The 19,931-nt window shown below is 43.9% G+C and overlaps 1 protein-coding gene across 1 annotated transcript in view; it reads left to right on the forward strand.

The window, feature by feature from the left end:
- SND1 (staphylococcal nuclease and tudor domain containing 1) overlaps positions 1-19,931 on the forward strand; it is a 422,258-nt gene that overhangs the window by 23,621 nt on the left and 378,706 nt on the right. Inside the window, exons 2-4 of the mRNA XM_070787306.1 lie at positions 9,869-10,018; positions 15,595-15,715; positions 19,096-19,174. Of these exons, the coding sequence (XP_070643407.1) occupies positions 9,869-10,018; positions 15,595-15,715; positions 19,096-19,174 (350 nt within the window). The remainder of the gene's footprint in view (positions 1-9,868; positions 10,019-15,594; positions 15,716-19,095; positions 19,175-19,931) is intronic.

A 19,931-nucleotide genomic window follows, 5' to 3' on the forward strand; every position in this document is an offset into this window, starting at 1 on the left:
TTGGAGAAGGAAATGGCAGCCCACTCCAGTATCCTTGCCTGGGAAATCCCATGGACAGAGGAGCCTGGCAGACTACAGTCCCTGGGGTCTCAGAGTCGGACATGACTTCGTAACTAAACAACAATAACAATAGACTTAAGATATGATATTTATTTATGATAATCTTTGAGGACAAGAGGTTCAGAAATCACTTCACTAGAGAGTGAGAATCTTGGGTAATAAAGGAGGGGAGTGAGATCATAGGTCATTTCTCTAATTCCTTCTGGTTGAATTCAGTGGTGGGAGAATTTACATGAATTTGGTGTTTACTTTTAAATCCCAGGAGGAAATGGTTCTTTTTCTATGGTACATTTATTTTTTTCCAATCTTTACTTCAGACCACACTTTGAGCCATTTCATTTCTTTCTTTTTTCAAAAAATTCTGTCCATGCGAAGTAGCTTGCAGGATCTCAGATCCCCCCGCAGGAATTGAACCTGAGCCGCAGCAGTGAAACCACTGAATTCTAACCACTAGACCACCAGAAAACTCCTGAACCGTTTCTTATCTCAATAATGTTGACTTATTTATTTGGTCTTTTGGCCAATTTCTGTGCCAAGGGCTTTATTCCCTTGTTTAAGTTTCATGACACCTCTCATGGATGTTCTGATATACTTATCAATGAGGAAATTGAGGCTAATAGAGCCAGTGAACTTTCAAAAATCACCACTGACATGGATTTGATACTGAAACTGAATTCTTTTGCTGCTTACCACTGTCCCTTCTCTGATTATAAAGATGAGCAGCCTGTGTAACTTGAAGCGGTCGTCCAGAATTTATTTTTGCTGAGCACGTAACGTTTAGACTACCATAAAACTAGTTTTCATCTCACTCCCTGTCATAATGTTTTATATCAGAGGCTGGCAGGCTGACTGTGTGAAGGGCCAGGTAGTAAATACTTTAGCCTTTGCAGGCCATACGGACTCTGTAGCAACTACTCAGCTCTGGCGTTTCAGTGTGAAAGCAAGCAGATAGACAATTACATAAATGAATGAACGTGGCCTTGTTCCAATAAAACTTTATTTATGGATGCTGAAATTTGAATTTTATACTCTCTTCATGTGTTACATAATATCTTTTTGATTCTTCTTTTTTTTTTAAAGCCACTTAAAAATGTAAAAACCATTTTTAGCTCGTGGGTTGTACAGGAACAGGTGGTAGGGCGGAATTGGCCAGTGGGCTGTAGTTTGCCGAGCCTGCTTTTTCTCATTGTAAAGTTTGCTTCCTTTGTGTCTCTTTTTGGGTGTTTTGTAAAATCGGGACTGTAAGCCTGCTTTCCCTGCATATGGCAATGTTTAATAAGTGTTGGTTTGGTTTGGGGCAGCCAGCTCATGGAAGCTTTGCTGGCTTAGTGACAGTTCCTGACACCTGCTCGGCTGGCACACAGAAATGGAGATTTTTAACTGAGGAAAAGATTTAATCAGTAGGTCATCTCACCTACCGTTTTAACAGATAGCAGCTCCTCAGATGCCTGTTCCTACATGTGACACAGTGGAACATCAGAATCGGACACTTCAGTCTAGTCTTTGCCCTGCCATTAATTTCATTTTAAGCAAAAGTCACCTTTACCTGTTTAACATACAGATTTTTTGTCTGTACAATAAAAGGGCCTTGTTGAGATGCTCTCGCTTAGCTGCACTCTTGTTAGAGTCCCCTTTGAGATTTGAACTTGTTTCTTTCCAAACTGAGGTCCATTTCTTGGTATAGCCGGCCCTGGAGCAGCCATTTGTCTCTCCTGAATGAGTTAGTGCACCCAGCGCAAGTGAATGGGCTGCCACAAGGCCTTGGGCTCCCGGGTCATTGTGCCGGGCCCCTCTCATTTAGGTTTGCCTCTGGCTCTTGCCAGAAAAAAGAAAGAAGCTGGCCATGTTGGCATGTGTGCTTGGAAAGACCTCCCAGGTCACAGGGCTTACAGTCCTCTGGGATTGCTTGCTCCTTGTCCAAATGACTTTTTAATTTTCAAGAAAGAGAGGCAATAGCTCTGGTTGCCAGGAAGCTTTTTCCTGATACACTTTTTGAGATTTTTCTCCAAGTTAGTTTTTTTTTTTTAAGTTCTACACTTGCCTTAATTCCATTTCTTTAGATGTTTTTTGCTTCATTAACAATTACACCACAATTCTTCCCCGTCCCCTGAAGGCATTTTTGGGTGGAGAGGGCACCTTGTCTGGAGAAGAGTCACTGGCCTGCTCCTTTGTCCTCTGAGCAGCCTCTGGGTGGTGGCCTTGGCAAGCTTCCAGATGGCACTATGGACTGTTTAGTTCAGTGACCTTCTTGGTTCTTCTTTCTGTGCCACAGAGGGAAGGAGTTCATTCTACTTATCTCAAAGAAAAAACTTGTATTGTTTTTGGTCATCTTTCTCCTTTTTTGGGCTTTGTAGATTTCACTGAAGTTTGGCTTCTTTCCTATGACTTCTACCTTGTTATTTCTCAAGGATTTGAAAGTTTACAGTTGCCCTTCACTCTGTTGGGAGTCACCATGCCTGACTTCTGGGTCTGAGTCAGCTGCCTGTTGGTGTTGTTCAGCTAAGGGTCTAATCTTCCTGCAAGATATGGAAATACCCCTTTGGTGAAAGAGACATTTTATGTTGTATTAATGCACATCCGTATTGGACCTTAGCAGTTATTTTAATTGAAATAAATATGAAAGTGAAAGTCACTTAGTTGTCTCTGACTCTTTGTGACCCCATGGACTATACAGTCCATGGAATTCTCCAAGCCAGAACACTGGAGTGGGTAAACGTTCTCTTCTCCAGGGAATCTTCCCAACCCAGGGATCGAACCCAGGTCCCCCACATTGCAGGTGGATTCTTTACCAGCTGAGCCACAAGGGAAGCCCAAGAATATTGGAGTGAGCAGCCTATCCCTCTACAGGGGATCTTCCCGACCCAGGAATTGAACAGGGGTCTCCTGCATTGCAGGAGGATTCTTTACCAGCTGAGCTACCAGGGAAGCCCAAATAAATGTACATACCCTAAAATTAATCACAAGACTGTTAGAACTGTCTAATTCTAGAACATTTTTCATTGGTACTCAGAAGGAAAAGAAACCCTGGACTCACTAGCAGTCACTCCCTTTTTCTTCCTCCAGCCCTTGAGAACCCTTCATCTACTTCTATCTCTATGGATTTGCCTCTTCTGAACACTTCATGTGAATAGAATTATTCAGTATGTGGCTTTTTTGTCTTGACTTCTTTCACTTAGCGTGTTTTCAAGATTTATCCATGTTGTAGCATCAGTCACTACCTTATTTCTTTTTTATTTCTGAATAATATCCATTTCACAGATATACCACATTTTGCTTATTCATTCTTCACTTGATGGACATTGGATTGTTTCTGCTCCTTTTGGCTCTTATGAATAATGTTGCCATGAACAGTTGTGTACAAGATATTGTGTGGATGTATGTTTTATTTTTCTTGGGCATGTACCTAGCAGTGGAATTGCTGGGTCACAGGATAATTCTTTGTTTGACTTTTGAGGGACTGCTAGAGTGTTTTCCAAAGTGACTGCATCACAAACAGTGTATCAGGGTTCTAATTTTTCCACATTCTTGTCACCACTTGCTTTTGTCTGTCTTATTGATTATAGCCACCTTAGTGACTATGAACGGAGAAGGCAATGGCAACCCACTCCAGTACTCTTGCCTGGAAAATCCTATGGACGGGGGGGCCTGGTAGGCTGCAGTCCATGGGGTCGCTAGGAGTCGGACACGACTGAGCGACTTCACTTTCACTTTTCACTTTCACGCATTGGAGAAGGAAATGGCAACCCACTCCAGTGTTCTTGCCTGGAGAATCCCAGGGATGGGGAGCCTGGTGGGCTGCCGTCTACGGGGTCGCACAGAGTCGGATACGACTGAAGCGACTTAGCAGCAGCAGCAGTGACTGTGAAGTGATGATACGTCATTGTGGTTTTGATTTACATTTCCCTTACAACTAATAATGTTGAGTATCTTTTCATATGCTTACTGGCCATTTGTGTATCTTCTTTGGATAGATATCTGTTCAAATTCTTGCCCATTTTCAATTATTGAATTATGATATTTCCTTATTCCAGATACTAGACCCTTATCAGATATGTTTTGTGAATATTGTCTTTTCACTTTCTTGGTAGTATCCAGTGAAGCATAATGTTTTTGGTTGTTTGTGCTTTCTAAGATGGTGTTATTGCCTAATCCATGCATTATCCACCATCACAATGTTTTCTTCTAAGAGCTTCTTATTACACTTAGGTCTTTGATCCTTTGAGTTAACTTTTGTATATGGTGTGAGGTGGAGATCCAGTTTCATTCTTTTGCGTTTGGATATCCAGTTTTCCCAGGGCTTCATTGTTGGCTCAGTGGTAAAAAATCCACCTGCAATGCAGGAGACTCGGGTTCTATCCCTTGGTTGGGAAGATCCCCTGGAGGAGGGCATGGCAGCTCACTCTAGTATTCTTGCTGGGGAAATCCCGTGGACAGAGGAGCCTAGTGGGCTGTAGTCCTTGGGAGTCACAAAAGAGTTGGACTAAACAACAGCAGTCCAATTTTACTGGTACAGTTTTTGTTGAGAGGTTCTTTCCCAGTTATCTGCGCACCCTTTTTGAAAAGCAGTTGACCATACATTTTTGAGTTTATTTGGGGCTTCCTTTTTGTAACATTTTGGTATTCATCAGGTGACTGTCCTTACCGCCCCCCTCCCCGCCTTTTTTTTAAAGATTTGTTTATTTATTTTTTGCTGTGCTGGGCCCTCATGCCTGCGTGTGGGCTTTCTGTAGTTGCGGAGGGTGGGCTTCTCCTTGAGGAGGCTTTTCTTGTTGTGGTTCATAGGCCCTAGAGCGCGTGGGCTCAGTGGTTGTGGTGCACGGGCTTAGTTACTCCATGATGTGTGGGAATCTTCCTGGACCAGGGTATTAAACCCGTGTCCCCTGCAGTGCAAGGTGGATTCCCAACCACTGGACCACCAGAGAAGTCCTATCCTTATTTATACTGGATCTTCATATTGGCAGATATGACTGAGATATTATTGTTATATCTAAACAGGCAGATAAACGTGTTAAGCTAGTCCTCCTTGTAGAGCTAACAAGATACTCTCACCTAGTAAGATATGATTTTTAAGGGAAGATGTTTGCTCTTGGTGCTGTGAAAAAAAAAAATTCTGGTTTTATTGACGTATTTATGGTTTTCTATGGGGCTTCCCTGGTAGCTCAGCTGGTAAAGAATCTGCTTGCAGTGCAGGAGACCTGGGTTCTATCCCTGGGTTGGGCAGATCCCCTGAAAGAGGGCATGGCAACCCACTCCAGTATTCTTGTCTGGAGAAGCCCCATGGAGAGTGGAGAGTGCATCCATGGGGTCGCAGAGTCGGACACGACTGAGCAACTCAGAACATCATGTGGTTTTCTGTACCATCACTTTTTTTGCCCTAAGTGTAGGGTGGCTAGGTTTTTGTATAAGAGATTTTCTGTCTTTTGGTGTTTGTGGTCTGGGGGTTTAAGTGTTAAACCAAGTCATTTATCAGTATCTAGTGATGATTTAAGGTGGGGTTGCTGTTGCTGAGCAGTATTTCAGTTGCGGCGTATAAAGCATGTCACTGTTAGGTAACTCTCCTAGTAAAATCTTAGTGGGTTTGATCAGTTTGAGTCCCCATTTTCCTTCTCAGCTGACTTGTTTCAGTCTCTGTCAGCCTCGGACTCATGCCCTGAAGCCAGGTCCTCTGAATCACACCACGTTTCTCTGTAACCTTTATTGGCAGAGCTGAGAACTGTCTAATTCATGACCTCAATCAAACTGACTCATTGTGACAGCTGTTTTCACAAACCTCCTGGTGTATCAGGTAGGGCTAAGATCAGATCGTTTCTCTAGAATATGTCATTTTATTAATATAATTGGATAAAGCAGTTACCATATGAATTGCTTTTTATGCCCTATAAATTAGCAATTAAGGATAATTACCACATTCATGAAAGTTTGCAACATGAATCAGTACAGCTTTGGCAGAACGATTACCCCTGACAGTTTCCTCTCAATCTTAACGTTATTCTTCTGAAATTAAAATTCTGAATAACAGACAGTATTTTACTTGTTTATTGTTTATCTGACTCCCCGCATTAGAATGTCTGCTCTCCAGGAGCAGACATTTTTGTCTGTTTTAGTTCACTCAAGGCATGTTACTTGCCTGGAACAATGCCTGGCATATAGAAAGCACTCAGTAAATTTATGTTGAACAAATAAATGGATTAATCAGTGGATAAAAATTGTAAGTAATCAACTTACATGTCAGATCTAGTGACTTATAGAAGAAAAATGACTTATTTTCATGCCATATGAGATTCATGTTAAGTTTGATATATAGACCATTGGTCTTTTTCATATTTCACTTAAAGACATTTAAAATATTTTCTCCCCAGAAGACCTTTCCCTTGGCTTTATTCATTAGGGAAACTTAGGCAAGAGAAGACCATTAAATATTTTTATTGAGGAAGAACTTGAGTAAAGACTTTTGACAAGTGAGACAGGTGGAGGGAATTGAAGAGTACTTGTAAGATGATGAAATGGAGAGAGCGAAAAAACATGGAGATGGAATGTGTTTTGACCTATTTCAGTTTGCATAAATACTAGGAAGGAAATGAGTTCTTTCCATGCAGACAGGTCTCTTCCTTCCATGATGGTCTGTAGACAGTCTTCCTATCTCATTACTAACGCAGTGGCCAAATGAACGACAGGGAGAGCGTTTCAGAGGAAAGACGTAGGCATGTTAGTCCTTTCTTCCTGGGGGCACAGGAACAGCAGTGCCTGCCACAGTGAGTATCTGTCCTTGGAAGGTTGACTTGGTGGTTGTCGCTTACATTTGCACCTTCAGTTGTATTGGGTTGGCCAAAAAGTTCATTTGGATTTTCCTGTAAGCGTTTATGGAAAAACCTGATGAACTTTTTGGCCAACCCAATAGGTGTTGCGCAGCCTATAAAGTCATCTCTCTCTAAGATTAATTCAAATGTGGACTGTTGCCTGAATGGCCTATTTGGTGCAAAAAAAGCAAGGAGGCTCTAACAGCAGTCTTCAGCATAGCTTTCAAGGTGAAAGGGGGGGCAGTGTACAAAGATTTTGCAAAATTCCTTCATATAAATTATTTACTAAAGATCTTTATGGGGCTGGGATAATAGTTATAGATCCATTGTCCCCCAAGGGTCTCGTCTACTAGATTGAGGGCGTTAGAGGCAACACCTTGCTGGTATTTAAGGGGAATAAGAGGGTACCTATCAGCCATTGTGTTCTTGAGCTTTTCAGCAGGCTTTGTCAGGCTTGAGAAATAAAGATTGTTTCTTAGCTGGGGTCAGTGCTCATTGCTCAGCCATGGTGAGCATCTAACTGGGCTTTCCAAGACGTACTAGGTCTTCAGGGAGAGCTTTATGAGTTTTCGTGAAAGCTTGACAAGAATCGAGGAATAGGCCTTTGAGACAGAAACTCTGCTTTGCACGCTGTGTGCTCCTCAGTCCTGTGGAGACTGTACGTGATGTCGAGGCAGGTATTCAACAGCGTGCTGTTCATGTGCCGCTTGGTGAAGAATTGACTGTAAACGAGTCACTTCCAAGTTCTTTTCTTTCTTTGGCCCTTCTCATTTTAGGAACATCAGCCATCCTGTGCTGTAGTGTATCTGTTCTTTGGCTTTACTTTGTTTGAGGGCTTGTCTTTTTAAAGTGTCAGATCCCTGGGATGATGCCCAGGGCATGGGTTCTCAAGAAAGGCTGTTCGGTTGGAGGCTGTAAGGTTTCGATTGCTGGTAACACTGGATCACAGAGGATAAAATGAAAAAATGACTTATAACTAGATAAGGAAGGCAGTCTTTTATTATGTGTGTGATGGTGTAGCCAGGGAAGTGTAGACTACTCGTAGACCAAGGTCTGTGTGCTTAAGTTATTGGGGATAATGAGATGTTACTATTTTTTTTTTTTTTTAATTAGAATGTGTATTTTTCCGACAGAGTTTCTGTAAGAAAGTAGGATAGATTCATAAGTGGAGTACTGTACAGCCACAGAAGTGAATAGTGTTTTGGCATGAATGGGTTTTACCAAAAAGGGGCAAAAGAAGCAAGTCAGTGATGAGTTTACATTGCTGTCGACTCAGCGTATATAGAGATTAGAAATAGGAGATGAGGAAGCACCATAGTGCATGGAGACATATACACAAAGGTAACACTATAGAAAAGCAAGGGAGAGGTTATCACGATGGTTAGAATAGAGGTGGTGGTCAGCAAAAGGGGCTGCGAGTTAGAGGGACATGGCATCCAAGGTCCTGCCGGTGTTCTAGTTCTTCTTTTATAAATTTAGCTGCACTGGGTCCCCCTTGCAGCCAGGGGCTCTTCACTAGTTGTGGCACTCGAGCTTAGCTGCCCCACAGCATGTGGGATCTTAAGTCAGAGATCGAACCCACGTTCCTGCATTGGAGGGTGGATTCTTCACCTCTGGACTGCCAGGGAGTCCTCAGTGTTCTAGTTCTTAACTTGGGTGATGGTTACTTACTTGTTGTTTCTTATTCTTTAAGATGTAATGGATTGGCCAAAATGTTCGTTCAGGTATTTCCATAAAATCTTATGGAAAAACTCGAAGGAAATTTTTGGCCAACCGCATTCATATATGTTTAATGCAGTTCTTTATTTGTATTACTTGCCCCCAATTTAGAGCATGAGTTAAGGTGGAGAGGCGAGGGAGACAAGTCAGCTAAGCAGATGACTACTGAAGTGGCTTCCCTTCCTATTCTTTTTTTCCTCTGAGTCAGCTTCTTTTCCAAGGACTGTTTCCTTTACAGAAAACTCCGTGGTCTAGTCTGCTGTGAAGTTCTACACTGGCAGGGCTCTCCAGCCTTCTAACTATTTGTTCAGCAGCTATTTGTTTTGAAACATGGGATTAAGCCTTTCAGCTCATGCGAAGGCGCTGCTCAAGCCTCCCTGGTGATGAAATTGTGTAAAGAATTTGAATAGCTTGGGCGATGTTTGTCATTTTTGCTGTGTGCCTTTTCTTCTCTTCTGCCGCGTGAAACCCTTTCTCCCTCCTCCCTGCAAATATTTGAAGTGAGCTTTAGAGCTCTTTCCATAGTTGCAAGTGGGTGGTATGCTAGACATCCTTCTTCAGAGAGAGCGAAGGAACTATTGGGCTTGGGAGCCCGAAGGTCCTTCTTCGATTGCCCTGTTTTCATCACGGAGGTCATGAGTTTTCTAGAGGCTCTGCTTTAGCCTAGACTGTTTTAGCCTAGACTCTGAGCACTGTGTTTCTCTTTTAGCCTAGACTCTGTGTTTTTCTTTTAGCCTCAACTCTGAGCACTGTCTACAGAGGAAGGACTGAGTCCTGGACTCTGGCCGCACTACTTGCACCTTAGCCCTGGGCACCCTCGGGTCCTTCCGGCTGGTGTGGGTGGCGTGTCAAGGCTTCTTCCTTCAACATCCACTTTTCTCTGGCTTTCTTCCGTTGTTTGCTTTTCCCATCGTAGAACAGCTTGTGTGGATGGAGACATTAGCTTCTTAATAATTGAAAAGAACACAGGTGGTGGTCAGCTTGCTGGGATGAAATTACAAAGGCTCTTCTCCATGACTCACATGCCTCTTCACCCTCCAATCTTTTCTGAGTTTTCTATCATCTTGTTTAATTCTCATTTTTATTTCTGGGTCAGTCCCTTTAGAATCAACCCCAAGGTTTTATGTAAGTATTTCTCTTAAAAAATTGAAAGTAATCTTGTTCATTCAGTCGTTCAATAAATGTTTGAGTGCTGTGTACTGTTCTAGATGTTGGGGATACAGTCGTGGACCATCTCTGTTATGGCGATGTTACCTTTCAATGGCTGAATTTTTGTTTCTCCCTCGACCTAGGTGCTCTCAGGGTGTGCCATCATTGTCCGCGGGCAGCCTCGTGGGGGTCCTCCTCCTGAGAGGCAGATCAACCTTAGCAACATTCGCGCTGGAAACCTCGCCCGCAGGGCAGCTGTCGCACAACCCGATGCAAAAGACACCCCGGACGAGGTAGGTGCTTTTCCTCGCAAGCCTGTGGACCCTGGTGATAGTCTCCTCCTTGACTGCACGTTTGATGTCCTTTCTTGTGTGTATATTTTGAGTATTTTTATGTCACAGGACTAGTGATAGACCCACAGTGCCAGCCTTGGTTTATGCATTCACTGCCTTTAATCCCAGTAACTCCTTTCTCTTTTCCTCATATACTTTCCCGTAAGTTTAGAGCCTTTCCAGGTTTATTAGCCTTTTCAGGTTTACCGTGTTTCTCTTTGAACAGGTTAGAATATTTCCTAGATAGTCTCAGCTGTTTGAGGTTGGTATTGGTTATGGCCGAGCCCCTTCATTTATGTTTAAATCCTTCACCTTCAAAATTCAGAGGGATGCACAACAAAAAATCTAGTTCATCTCCCCGAACACTACAGGTGTTACTATAGTCTTGAGTCGCCAGAGACATTTATCATCCATATAAGCAGACGTTTAATGAAAAACACGTAGTTTTTTCATCTGTAATAAAAAGCATTTTGTTGGACTTAAGAAGATGATGAAACAGTATTCAGGAAATAGAGAAAAATCATCCCCAATTCTCTCATCAGCAATTAGATTCTTAATAGACAAAGATCAGTTATTTTCCATTGGTCTTTTCTCAGTAAGCACAAGTATTGGGAATAACCGTACTGTATACGTCGGTTGTTCAGTGAGGGTTAACCAAGATGGTGGAGAATGCTTTGCACGGGCCTATGAGCTACTTAACAGATGTTAGCTGTGGTCATCTGTGTGTGCTCAGATACTCAGTTGTGTCTGACTCTGCGACCCTATGGACCGTATCCCACCAGGCTCCTTTGTCCATGGGATCTCCTAGACAATAATACTGGAGGGAGTTGCCATTTCCTCCTCCAAGGGATCCTCCTGATCCAGGGATTGAACCTGGGCCTCCTGCATTGCAGGCAGATTCTTTAGGGCTGAGCCACTGGGGAGGTATGTGGTCATCACTGGTGCTGTTTAATTTCTGCAACTACAAACACTTCTCGTACGGTTAGCCCAAGTACTGAAGAGTCAGTCTCTCTCAGCACTTTTCAGATTTTGGCTGCTAAGTGGTTTTCTTGACCAATGTTTTGAATAGTTCTCTCCTTTCAGTTTTGTGTTGTGTAACAGCTTGCCTGCTTTGCACAGAAGAGTGTTGGCTAAAGCCAATCAAGCTTATTTCCCCAGAAGGAAGAAGCAGGGTCACCTCTAGGAAAGAAGGGTTGGGTTTTCATTTCCTGTTGCGTGGGTGAGGATCGAGGCCAGTTGGAACTGGTTCTAAAACATCTTAGCTGTAGCCTGTGCAACGGTACAATAAAATCTTACCAGGACTATCCCAGCTGAAAGAACACCATGCAGTCTGACCCCCACTCTCGTTAGTTCCTTATATTTCTGTCCACAGCAACTCAGTTTCTCCTAGCAACTCTTCAGAGGTCCCTGTGACATGAAGTGTTAGAAACCTGCAAAGTTCACCCTTTGTCAGCCACAGCCACTATTTCTCTGTCTAATAGTCTGGTCTCTCCCTGCCTTGCTGTGATGTGGTTTCCCCCTACCATGCCCTTGAAGGTTCTCTGGCTCAAGTAAGGAGTGATGTCAACTAGTAACCCAGTTCTGAAAACACCCCCAGCTTTTATCGAGGACTAGAGATTCTGCCTTCTTAAAAATTTCTCTTCTTCATTCTTGAAGCTTCATCGTCATTGTTCTTTGTTCAACTCTGAACATGTACTTGGAATATTGAGAGAACAGTCTGTCTGCCTTCATTTTCCTGTCCTCTAATCCTTCCACTGATACTCTCAAATCTTTTTGAAACATAATTTCATTTTTTCCCTGACTCAATGTTACTCCCAGGTATTTCAGTGATTCCTCATCCCTGCTTGGACAGATGTAAATGCCTCAGCCTGGGATACAATCCCTTCTGTAATTTGGCTTCTAGTCTTCTCTCACTGAACCCACTCTGGGATGCGAAGTCCCAACCCCGAGGAAGTATTTGGGTCTCCTAACAGGCCACCCAAGTCCTGCCGGCTCATGGCGCGGCTCAGGCCACCCCCTCCATCGGGAGCTCTTTGTCTGTCTTGTGCCCTGGTGATCACCTATCATCTGCTAAGATCTAGCTCCCTGACAAGTCCCTCCTCACATCTCCTTTCATTATCCCCTTTTGGTGCTGTCATCCTGCTCAGTGCTCCTGTGTCTCTTTACTAGATTGGCAGCTCCTCGAGGGGAGGGACCTTCTCTCATATCAGTGTTTTTCTGCCTAGTCAGTGCCTGGCATGAAGCAGGTATCCAGTGAGGAAGCATTTCAGTGGATAACAAGGAGAAAGACCCCAAGCACCTCCTTTTGAGGATCAGTAGATTGTGGAACGTGGCAAGGCTTTCTCTCGGGCTTTCCATTGTTTTGGAGCAGGTCTAGTTTTTTTTTCGCATTCAGAGTCAAGAACGTTTTTGCCCATTTGCTTCCCTTTGTGTCACTGTCCCAAATACCGTACCCTTGATTATTCTCTGCCTTCTTTCATGTCTGCTTTCAAAGAAACTTAGCTCTCTCCTGAGCTCTGTGGCAATGAAAGCAGCCCTGCTACGTGTCCCCAGCCACCACTGCCAGCTCCAGGCTAATTCCTGGCGTTGCCTGGCTACTCTAGGCAGCCTGGACACTGCATTTACAGCCACTGTGGGAATTATATATTTGTTTCCCACAGATTTATTATGCTCTCATTATGTGTGAAGCTGTACATTGGTTTCATACGAAGTACAGAAATGAACGTCACAGTCGTTGTGCGTTCAGTGGAGCCTTTGCAAGTTGGGACGGTGAGGTGGCTGGGCCAGAGAGGGATTAATTACATACACAGGTGGTACAGGGGGATGGTGGACTAGCTGGCTTTGAGGTCTTATGTTGTTGTGGGATTTAATGTTGTTTCAGTAGTTTAGGAGTCTACCTGGTGCAAAGAAAAAATGGGAATTAAAATTCCATTCATCACGGTAGGCACCAGAACTTTGTGTGGGTCTAGGAGAGCAAACTGCTAGATCACCTGCTATTGGGCATTCTGAAGGGAAGAGGCAGTTTTGAGAATCAGCCACTTAACAGCCATTGCTTTGTAGATAGAGCTCTGGGACATCACTCGACGAGATCACAGTGGTTCTTCGTATGGGGCCATTGTGGGCCGTGTGGATGAACCTGTGCATGCTCAGTCCTGCCCAACTCTTTGTGACCCCATGGACTGTAGCCTGCTAGGCTCCTCTGTCCATGGGATTCTCCAGGCAGGAATACTGGATTGCTATTTCCTACTCCAGGGGAATCTTCCTGAGTCAGGGATTGAACCTGCGTCTCCTGCACTGGCAGGCGGATTCTTTACCACTGAGCCACCCGGGAAGTGGTGGATGAATGCTTTGAGTCAGCTTCCCTATATATAGAGTGGTTCTGGGGGGCACTGTTGCGATAGCCTTCTCCATGGGGTAGCCTTCTGCTGACTGTCCTCTCTGTGGACAGGACTGTCTCCTGGAGTGCTCTGTTGCATTGGGAGCAGTCATGTGGTCAGTTGCTTCCCTGAATATCCCAATTGCCTCCCTTCCTGGCCCGTACCTTGTCCAGTTATTGAATTTGTCCAACCCTGGATGGAATACAACTTGCAAAGGCTGGAAGATTAAAGAAGCTAGATCATTTTCCTTCCAGGATAAGTTATATGTCCTTCTCGGGACCTCTGGTGTGGCTTTCTCTTGCTGCCCAGTGACTGACCAGCTGTGAAACAAGTCCTGAGAGAAGGGTGCTCCTTCTGCAAGCCTTAAAAGCTTTTGGTAATCCTGCCTAGTTGGTAGGAAATGGAAGTTCCCCCATAGGGGTTAGCTATTTCTTTGTGAACTAGCCCTTGATAAATGAATTTTAACGAAGCCTTGGCTTCCTTTGGGGCACTTTGTTTTGTTAGAGCTCTTCATTTGGGGAAGCAGTGTATTACTGAACTTTGGGTATTAGTGTAGTACTCAAAACTGAAGCCTAAAAACACACAAAAACTGAAGCCTAGACATTCGATCTATGGCCGAGGATGTTTTTAGAGTAAGTGACTAAGGTGATAAAAATGTGCAAGGCTCTGTTAATTGGTTTAGTATTTGTGTCTGTGATGTGGCTGGTATTTGGGCTCATTATCAGTCATGAGACTCTCTTTGGTTACAGGTATCTACTTCCATTATTGTGGTACGGGACAAAGGGTGGAAACAGGAGATAAAAATATGGTGAGCTCCATATTGCCTTTGAGTGGTTGGCTCTTTTGCTTATTGGTGCTTTGAGAAGAGTGCGTTAAATGAGTGAGCAGGCTTGTTTTTGTGTCTTTAAGAGCACTTACTCAGGATTAGTTCTTCCCAGAACTGTCCACAGTTGGTGTTGGCTGACAGTACTGGTTTTGTGAACACGGGCCCAGCAGGTTGGTGGACTGCCACCTTTAAATTGGATTCTGGTTTCTGGGAAGTCATGGATGTTTTTCTTCTAGAAAAGCTTCTTGGCTCACCCCATGGAATAATCTTCATGGACTGAAAAGGTAGGCAGATGCTTCCTTTTCCGGTCAGTGATGGACTGTTTTGCCTTTACTATGCAGAGCCCATGTTTTGAGGCTCCAGGAGGTCGTAGCGCGTGCATATTATATACCACCCTGCCCTTTTGTATGTTAATTGTTTCTGCCCGTGAACTTCTGCAGATCATGTCCTCCTTGAACTCTTACCCTCTCCTTCCTCATTTCTGTTCTAAGGGAACTTAGGGCACCAAGCTGGGTCCAGACTGCAAATTCAAGTGCTCGTGACCCCTGACTGCAACAGTGCTTCTTCAGAAGAGACATTTCCCTTTGTCTGTACCATCCCCAAGGTGATGAGGCAAAACCATCCTTTTGCACAGCATCTTCAAATCACACGGGGGCTCTGTTTGTACCCACTGTGGATGTGTGGCTCAGCCCTGTGTCAGGGTCTTTAACGGGTGAGAGGAAAGAATCACCGTTGTCAAGCTGATCCCTTACCGGGGCCTGTTACTAAGTAAGAAGTAAACTGTAGTTTGGAATAAGACAGTTTTGGAGGTGAGGAAAGTCCTAGTGCTGGTGACTGGAAACCATGGTGCCTGTTTTTTGGGCTGGTGCAAGTTACAGCAACAATTAGACCTTCATTTTTTAGGAGCCCCTAAGTGTGTGAGCCCCCACTCCAGTACTCTTGCCTGGAAACTCCCATGGACGGAGGAGCCTGGTAGGCTGCAGTCCATGGGGTCGCTAAGAGTTGGACACAACTGAGTGACTTGATTTTCACTTTTCACTTTCATGCATTGGAGAAGGAAATGGCAACCCACTCCAGCGTTCTTGCCTGGAGAATCCCAGGGACAGGGGAGCCTGGTGGGCTGCCGTCTATGGGGTCGCACAGAGTCAGACACGACTGAAGCAACTTAGCAGCAGCAGCAGCAGCAAGTGAGCCGGGCTGTGTGTGTTTCATTTTTTCCTTCTCCTCAGGGCCTAGTGTGTTTGCCAGGTTGTTGAAGGAGTGAAGTTGCTTGGGTGTTGACTGTGTAGTGTGAAACCGGCCTGGCTCCTGAACGTGGTGGTTCTGTCTTTCAGCCCTGGGCATTTCCTGCTCGAGAGTTCCTTCGGAAGAAGCTGATTGGGAAAGAAGTATGCTTCACGATAGAAAACAAGACTCCGCAGGGGCGAGAGTATGGCATGATCTACCTTGGAAAAGGTGAGTAGCAAGGGCAAAAGGGCTCGTTTTTCTCCTAGTCTAAAGTTTCTCCCAAGGTCAGTTTTCACCTGGTGGAGGTGGCTGTGGACGGTCGGCTGTGGGTCTTACTGGGAGGGTGCAGAACTCGGGGTACGTAGGTGCAGAGGAATGGCCCTAATCCGCTTGCTCCTTGTTCATCCTGTGCCTGCTTTCCTGCCTTGGTTTAGATGTGTGTGGACAGTGTAGTATTCGTTTTCTCCATATGCAGGCCATCAGCCTGTCGAACTCATTGGCTCTGTGCTTCTAGGTCAGGGTGCTAATTGAATTCCTATAGATTTCCTATTGCATCTTCTATTTCCTTTATCTGTCTTGTGGCTCTTCCTCTCCTTTCTTTTCTCTTTAAGAAAGCATGATTTGTTTAGGGCTTGTGGTTTTCTGCAGGCCACACGATTTATAATGGAGTGGAAAGAACACAGGCTCCAGAGTGGTATGATGTAGGTTCCTGGCTCTTCTACTGTGTACTCTTACTTGTTGTTTTTAGTCTCTAAGTCGCGTCTGACTGTTTGTGACGCCATGGACTGTAGCCCGCCAGGGTCCTCTGTCCATGGGACTCTCCTGGCAGGAGTACTGGAGTGGGTTGCTGCTTCCTTCTCCAAGGACAGAGTATGCACTCAGTAAATATATTTGTGTGTGCACACACATAGGCCTGTGGTTTAGCTGTTTAACTGTAGCTGCCATTTGGAATTTAATTTTATTTATTTATTTAATATTTTCAGATGTGCAGGGTCTTTGTTGTTGTTGCATGGGCTTTCTCTAGTGATGAGCAGGGTCTACTCTTTGTTGCGGTACACAGACTTCTCACTGAGGAGGCTTCTTTTGTTGTGGAGCATAGGCTCTAGAGTGAGAGCTCAGTAGTTGCAGCACATGGGCTTAGTTGCTAAGGGGCACTGCCATGTAAAATTTAAAGTTGTATTTAGGAATTTGCTGTTTAAACTGATCCACGTGATGGAATGGATATAATTTAGCATGTTAATAATGCACTGTTTGATTTGATAAAACCTGGCACATAGGAGATGATTGATAAGTATTTACTAAGAGTGATTTTGAAATTATCTGCATCTTTCAGTTTCAATGGCTTAATGGCTTAAAGTTTAATATTTTCACTCAGTTATTTTAACTAACTCTCAGTGCCAACTGCAATGAAAGTGCTTCAGCTAATTAATTAGCGTTCACACATTTATCCTGTTTTGTGGCTACTCTTTTTTGCTATATGTAGATGGATTGAAATATCCATTTAACTGTAGTTGACTTACAGTATTATGCTTCAGGTATGTAGCTTCTGACTCTTCCCCATTATAGACTATGACAGGATATTGAATATAATTCTGTGTGCTGCACAGTAAATTCTGGTTCACGTGGCTGCTGGGTTTTTGGTTTGTTTTTGGCTGTGCTGTGTAGCTTATGGGATCTTAGTTCTCTAACCAGAGATTGAACTTGGGACCCTGGCAGTGAGGGTATGGGGGCCTAGCTACTGGACCTCCAGGGAATTCTCCTGTGAATACTCTTTTTATGATGGAGGAGAATAAAAGAATATGAGAATGTGTGGTTAACCTAGAACTTTTTTTTTTTTTAAGGCAAAGATGATTGATTAATCTTCAAATTGTGGGGAAAATATAGTCACCCACCTATTCCGAATACCAGCCCCAACTGTGACTTGATCAGATTTGTACTTTGATTAGTAATAAGCGAGTATTGTATCTCTGTCCTACAGATTCCCCGTTTTCAGTACTGTATCCATAACATTTTGTTGCCTTCTTTGGGAGTTTGGCCCAGAGAATTGTGTTTTTCTCCCTTTTGAAGGAGCAATCAACTCATTTAGAAATGAGCCAGCCAACAGCCCTTTCAGAGTGCTCTGTGCCAAGGAGCTGTCTGAGAGCTATCGGGGTTGCTGTTGACCGGCTGGTTTTATGGCCATTCACCTTCTTTGTACCTTGCCTTCGTTCTTTCTACGCACTGACCTGTTGATACCTTACTGCTCAACTTTTCCCATAATTGTGGAGTTCTTCCTTTTGACTTCCCACTCTGTGGGATTATTCCTGTTGCTCTGAAAGAATCAGTGTAATATTTATTGATGGCAGATAGCTGTGTGCTTCTGTGTCTGGCCTCAGCAGTAATTCCAGTGCAAAGGTTCTTGTGATTCACATTCAGCTTCAGAACCTGAACTTTCTTTGTATGCACAGCATTCATCTCAACCTTTTGTGTGTGTGCTAGAAAAGGGGGCTTATGATTTGCCTCAGAAATTTGGACAGGGCTAATGGCAGGGCATTTAGGTTGGGTTTGGGCCTAGTATGTAGACTTCTTGTTGCTTGCAGAATTCAATGAATGCATGGCATACTGAATATAAATCTTACAGAATTTTATTCTATGCTGATGTTACCTATCAGCTAGACTGCTGTGTTTCAGTTTATCGAGGAGCTTGTTCTCTGCTATATTAAAGATTTTTATGTGGTGATTCCCTCATAGATGTCTTCTTTTATCGTTTTGGCTGACAAGCAGAGATTTAAGAGAATACACCAAGCCTAAAAGCTTTTTCGGTGGCATGGAAATGCAGTTAATGGTCCTGGTGCCCAGGTGGAACCTAATCGGGTTGTGTTTTTTGTTTCACTTCATTTTTCTTGCCTGCTCTGAAGGCTGCTGTGTGAGATTGGAAGTCTGGACTCTCTCCCTTGCATCTCTTAAGAACACGAGAGTGTGTTTATCAAATGATGTAGCTTGTCTTGGTGGTCTCCTGGAGAATGGGACATCCTGAGAGGGACTGGACTCTGGTGTAAAACATAAATGGGCCACCCTAAGTGTCTCTGCCATCTGATTGTGCAGGTGTGGGGGCTGCCTTTGGATTCTGTTGTTTGCATTCCTGCTGTGTGCTTGGCACTGCACTTGGCGATTTACACACATTGAATTCCCTAAGAACCCATCTAGACAGGCACTCTTCCCATTTTATGGGTGAGTATGTGACTGAGGCGCAGAGAGAGCTGTGAAGTGGCAGCGTTTGTATTGGGCACCAGCCTCTCCTCCTTAGGTCAGTGTTATTTATCCTCTCCCTGGCTGCTACTTGTGCCTTGCTTTCCCGTCAGTCTCCTGGAGTTCCTGAGATTGCCTTTGGCTTGGGAGATACACTAAAAAATAAGCCCAGAGAAGATGTATCTCTGGGTCCTAGAGATGAGACATTTTGAGGGAGAAGAGGTTCTCTGAAAAACCCAACCCCAGCCTGCTGCCTTGTCCAGTTAGTGGGTAACATTATTCCTTGAAGAGCGGAGGGTAAAAGTGGTCCCAGTAGAGCCCTTTTGCTATTGGAGATGGATTTAGACCCAAGATTCATGTCTCTTTTTTTTCCTTGTCAGATACCAATGGGGAAAACATTGCAGAATCACTGGTTGCAGAGGGCTTGGCCACCCGGAGAGAAGGCATGAGAGCTAACAAGTAAGTCTCCGCTGCTCTTCTGACTCTCAGAGTTCTTCCCTCTCCACCATGAGAGCTGGGGGAGTGGACTCCACACTCGCTTTGATGCATTTTCATTCCTGCCCCCTGACATAAAATGGGTAATATCAAGTGTTCTCCTGTCTTCTAAAAGAACATCCCTGCCCAGGTATAGGTGTGTATTGTTCTGAGTGAGGAGGTTTCTCTGCATTTGTGAATGGCATTTGGTATGTGTGATCAAAAACTTCTTTGCTTAGCGACAAAGAGGTGCCATGCTTCATATCATAAGAGTCAGTAGGCTTGTTTCTTATACCATTGATATTCGGTTCCAGAGTATTTATCTATCCATTCCCCAGTATTTATTGAGCATGTATGCCAGGCTATGTTCTAGGCACTGTGAATATGGCAGTGAACAAAGACACTTAGCTTCTGCTAACGATTTAACCAGGAGACAAACAACAAACCAATCAACAAATAGATGTACAATATTATATCAGGTATACAAGGTTAAGTAAATGCAGGATAAAGCAGAGTGAATAAATAAAATTCAAAGCAACACCTGCTGCTTGGAATATAGGAAAACTGACAGGGGCTGAGTGGTTCTGTTTTCAGGGAAAATTTCTGTCTCTCCCAAGCCTTTTATGTCTGTTTTAGCTTATGGATCTGTAGATACTTTAGTAATAAGGTGAATGTGTTTGTTGTTAATAGCAGTGTGAATTCGTTAGAAATGAGTGTTAGGTTAATGGACTTCCAGGTGACT

Source organism: Bos indicus, chromosome 4 (assembly GCF_029378745.1).
Source record: "Bos indicus isolate NIAB-ARS_2022 breed Sahiwal x Tharparkar chromosome 4, NIAB-ARS_B.indTharparkar_mat_pri_1.0, whole genome shotgun sequence".
Lineage (NCBI taxonomy): Eukaryota > Metazoa > Chordata > Mammalia > Artiodactyla > Bovidae > Bos > Bos indicus.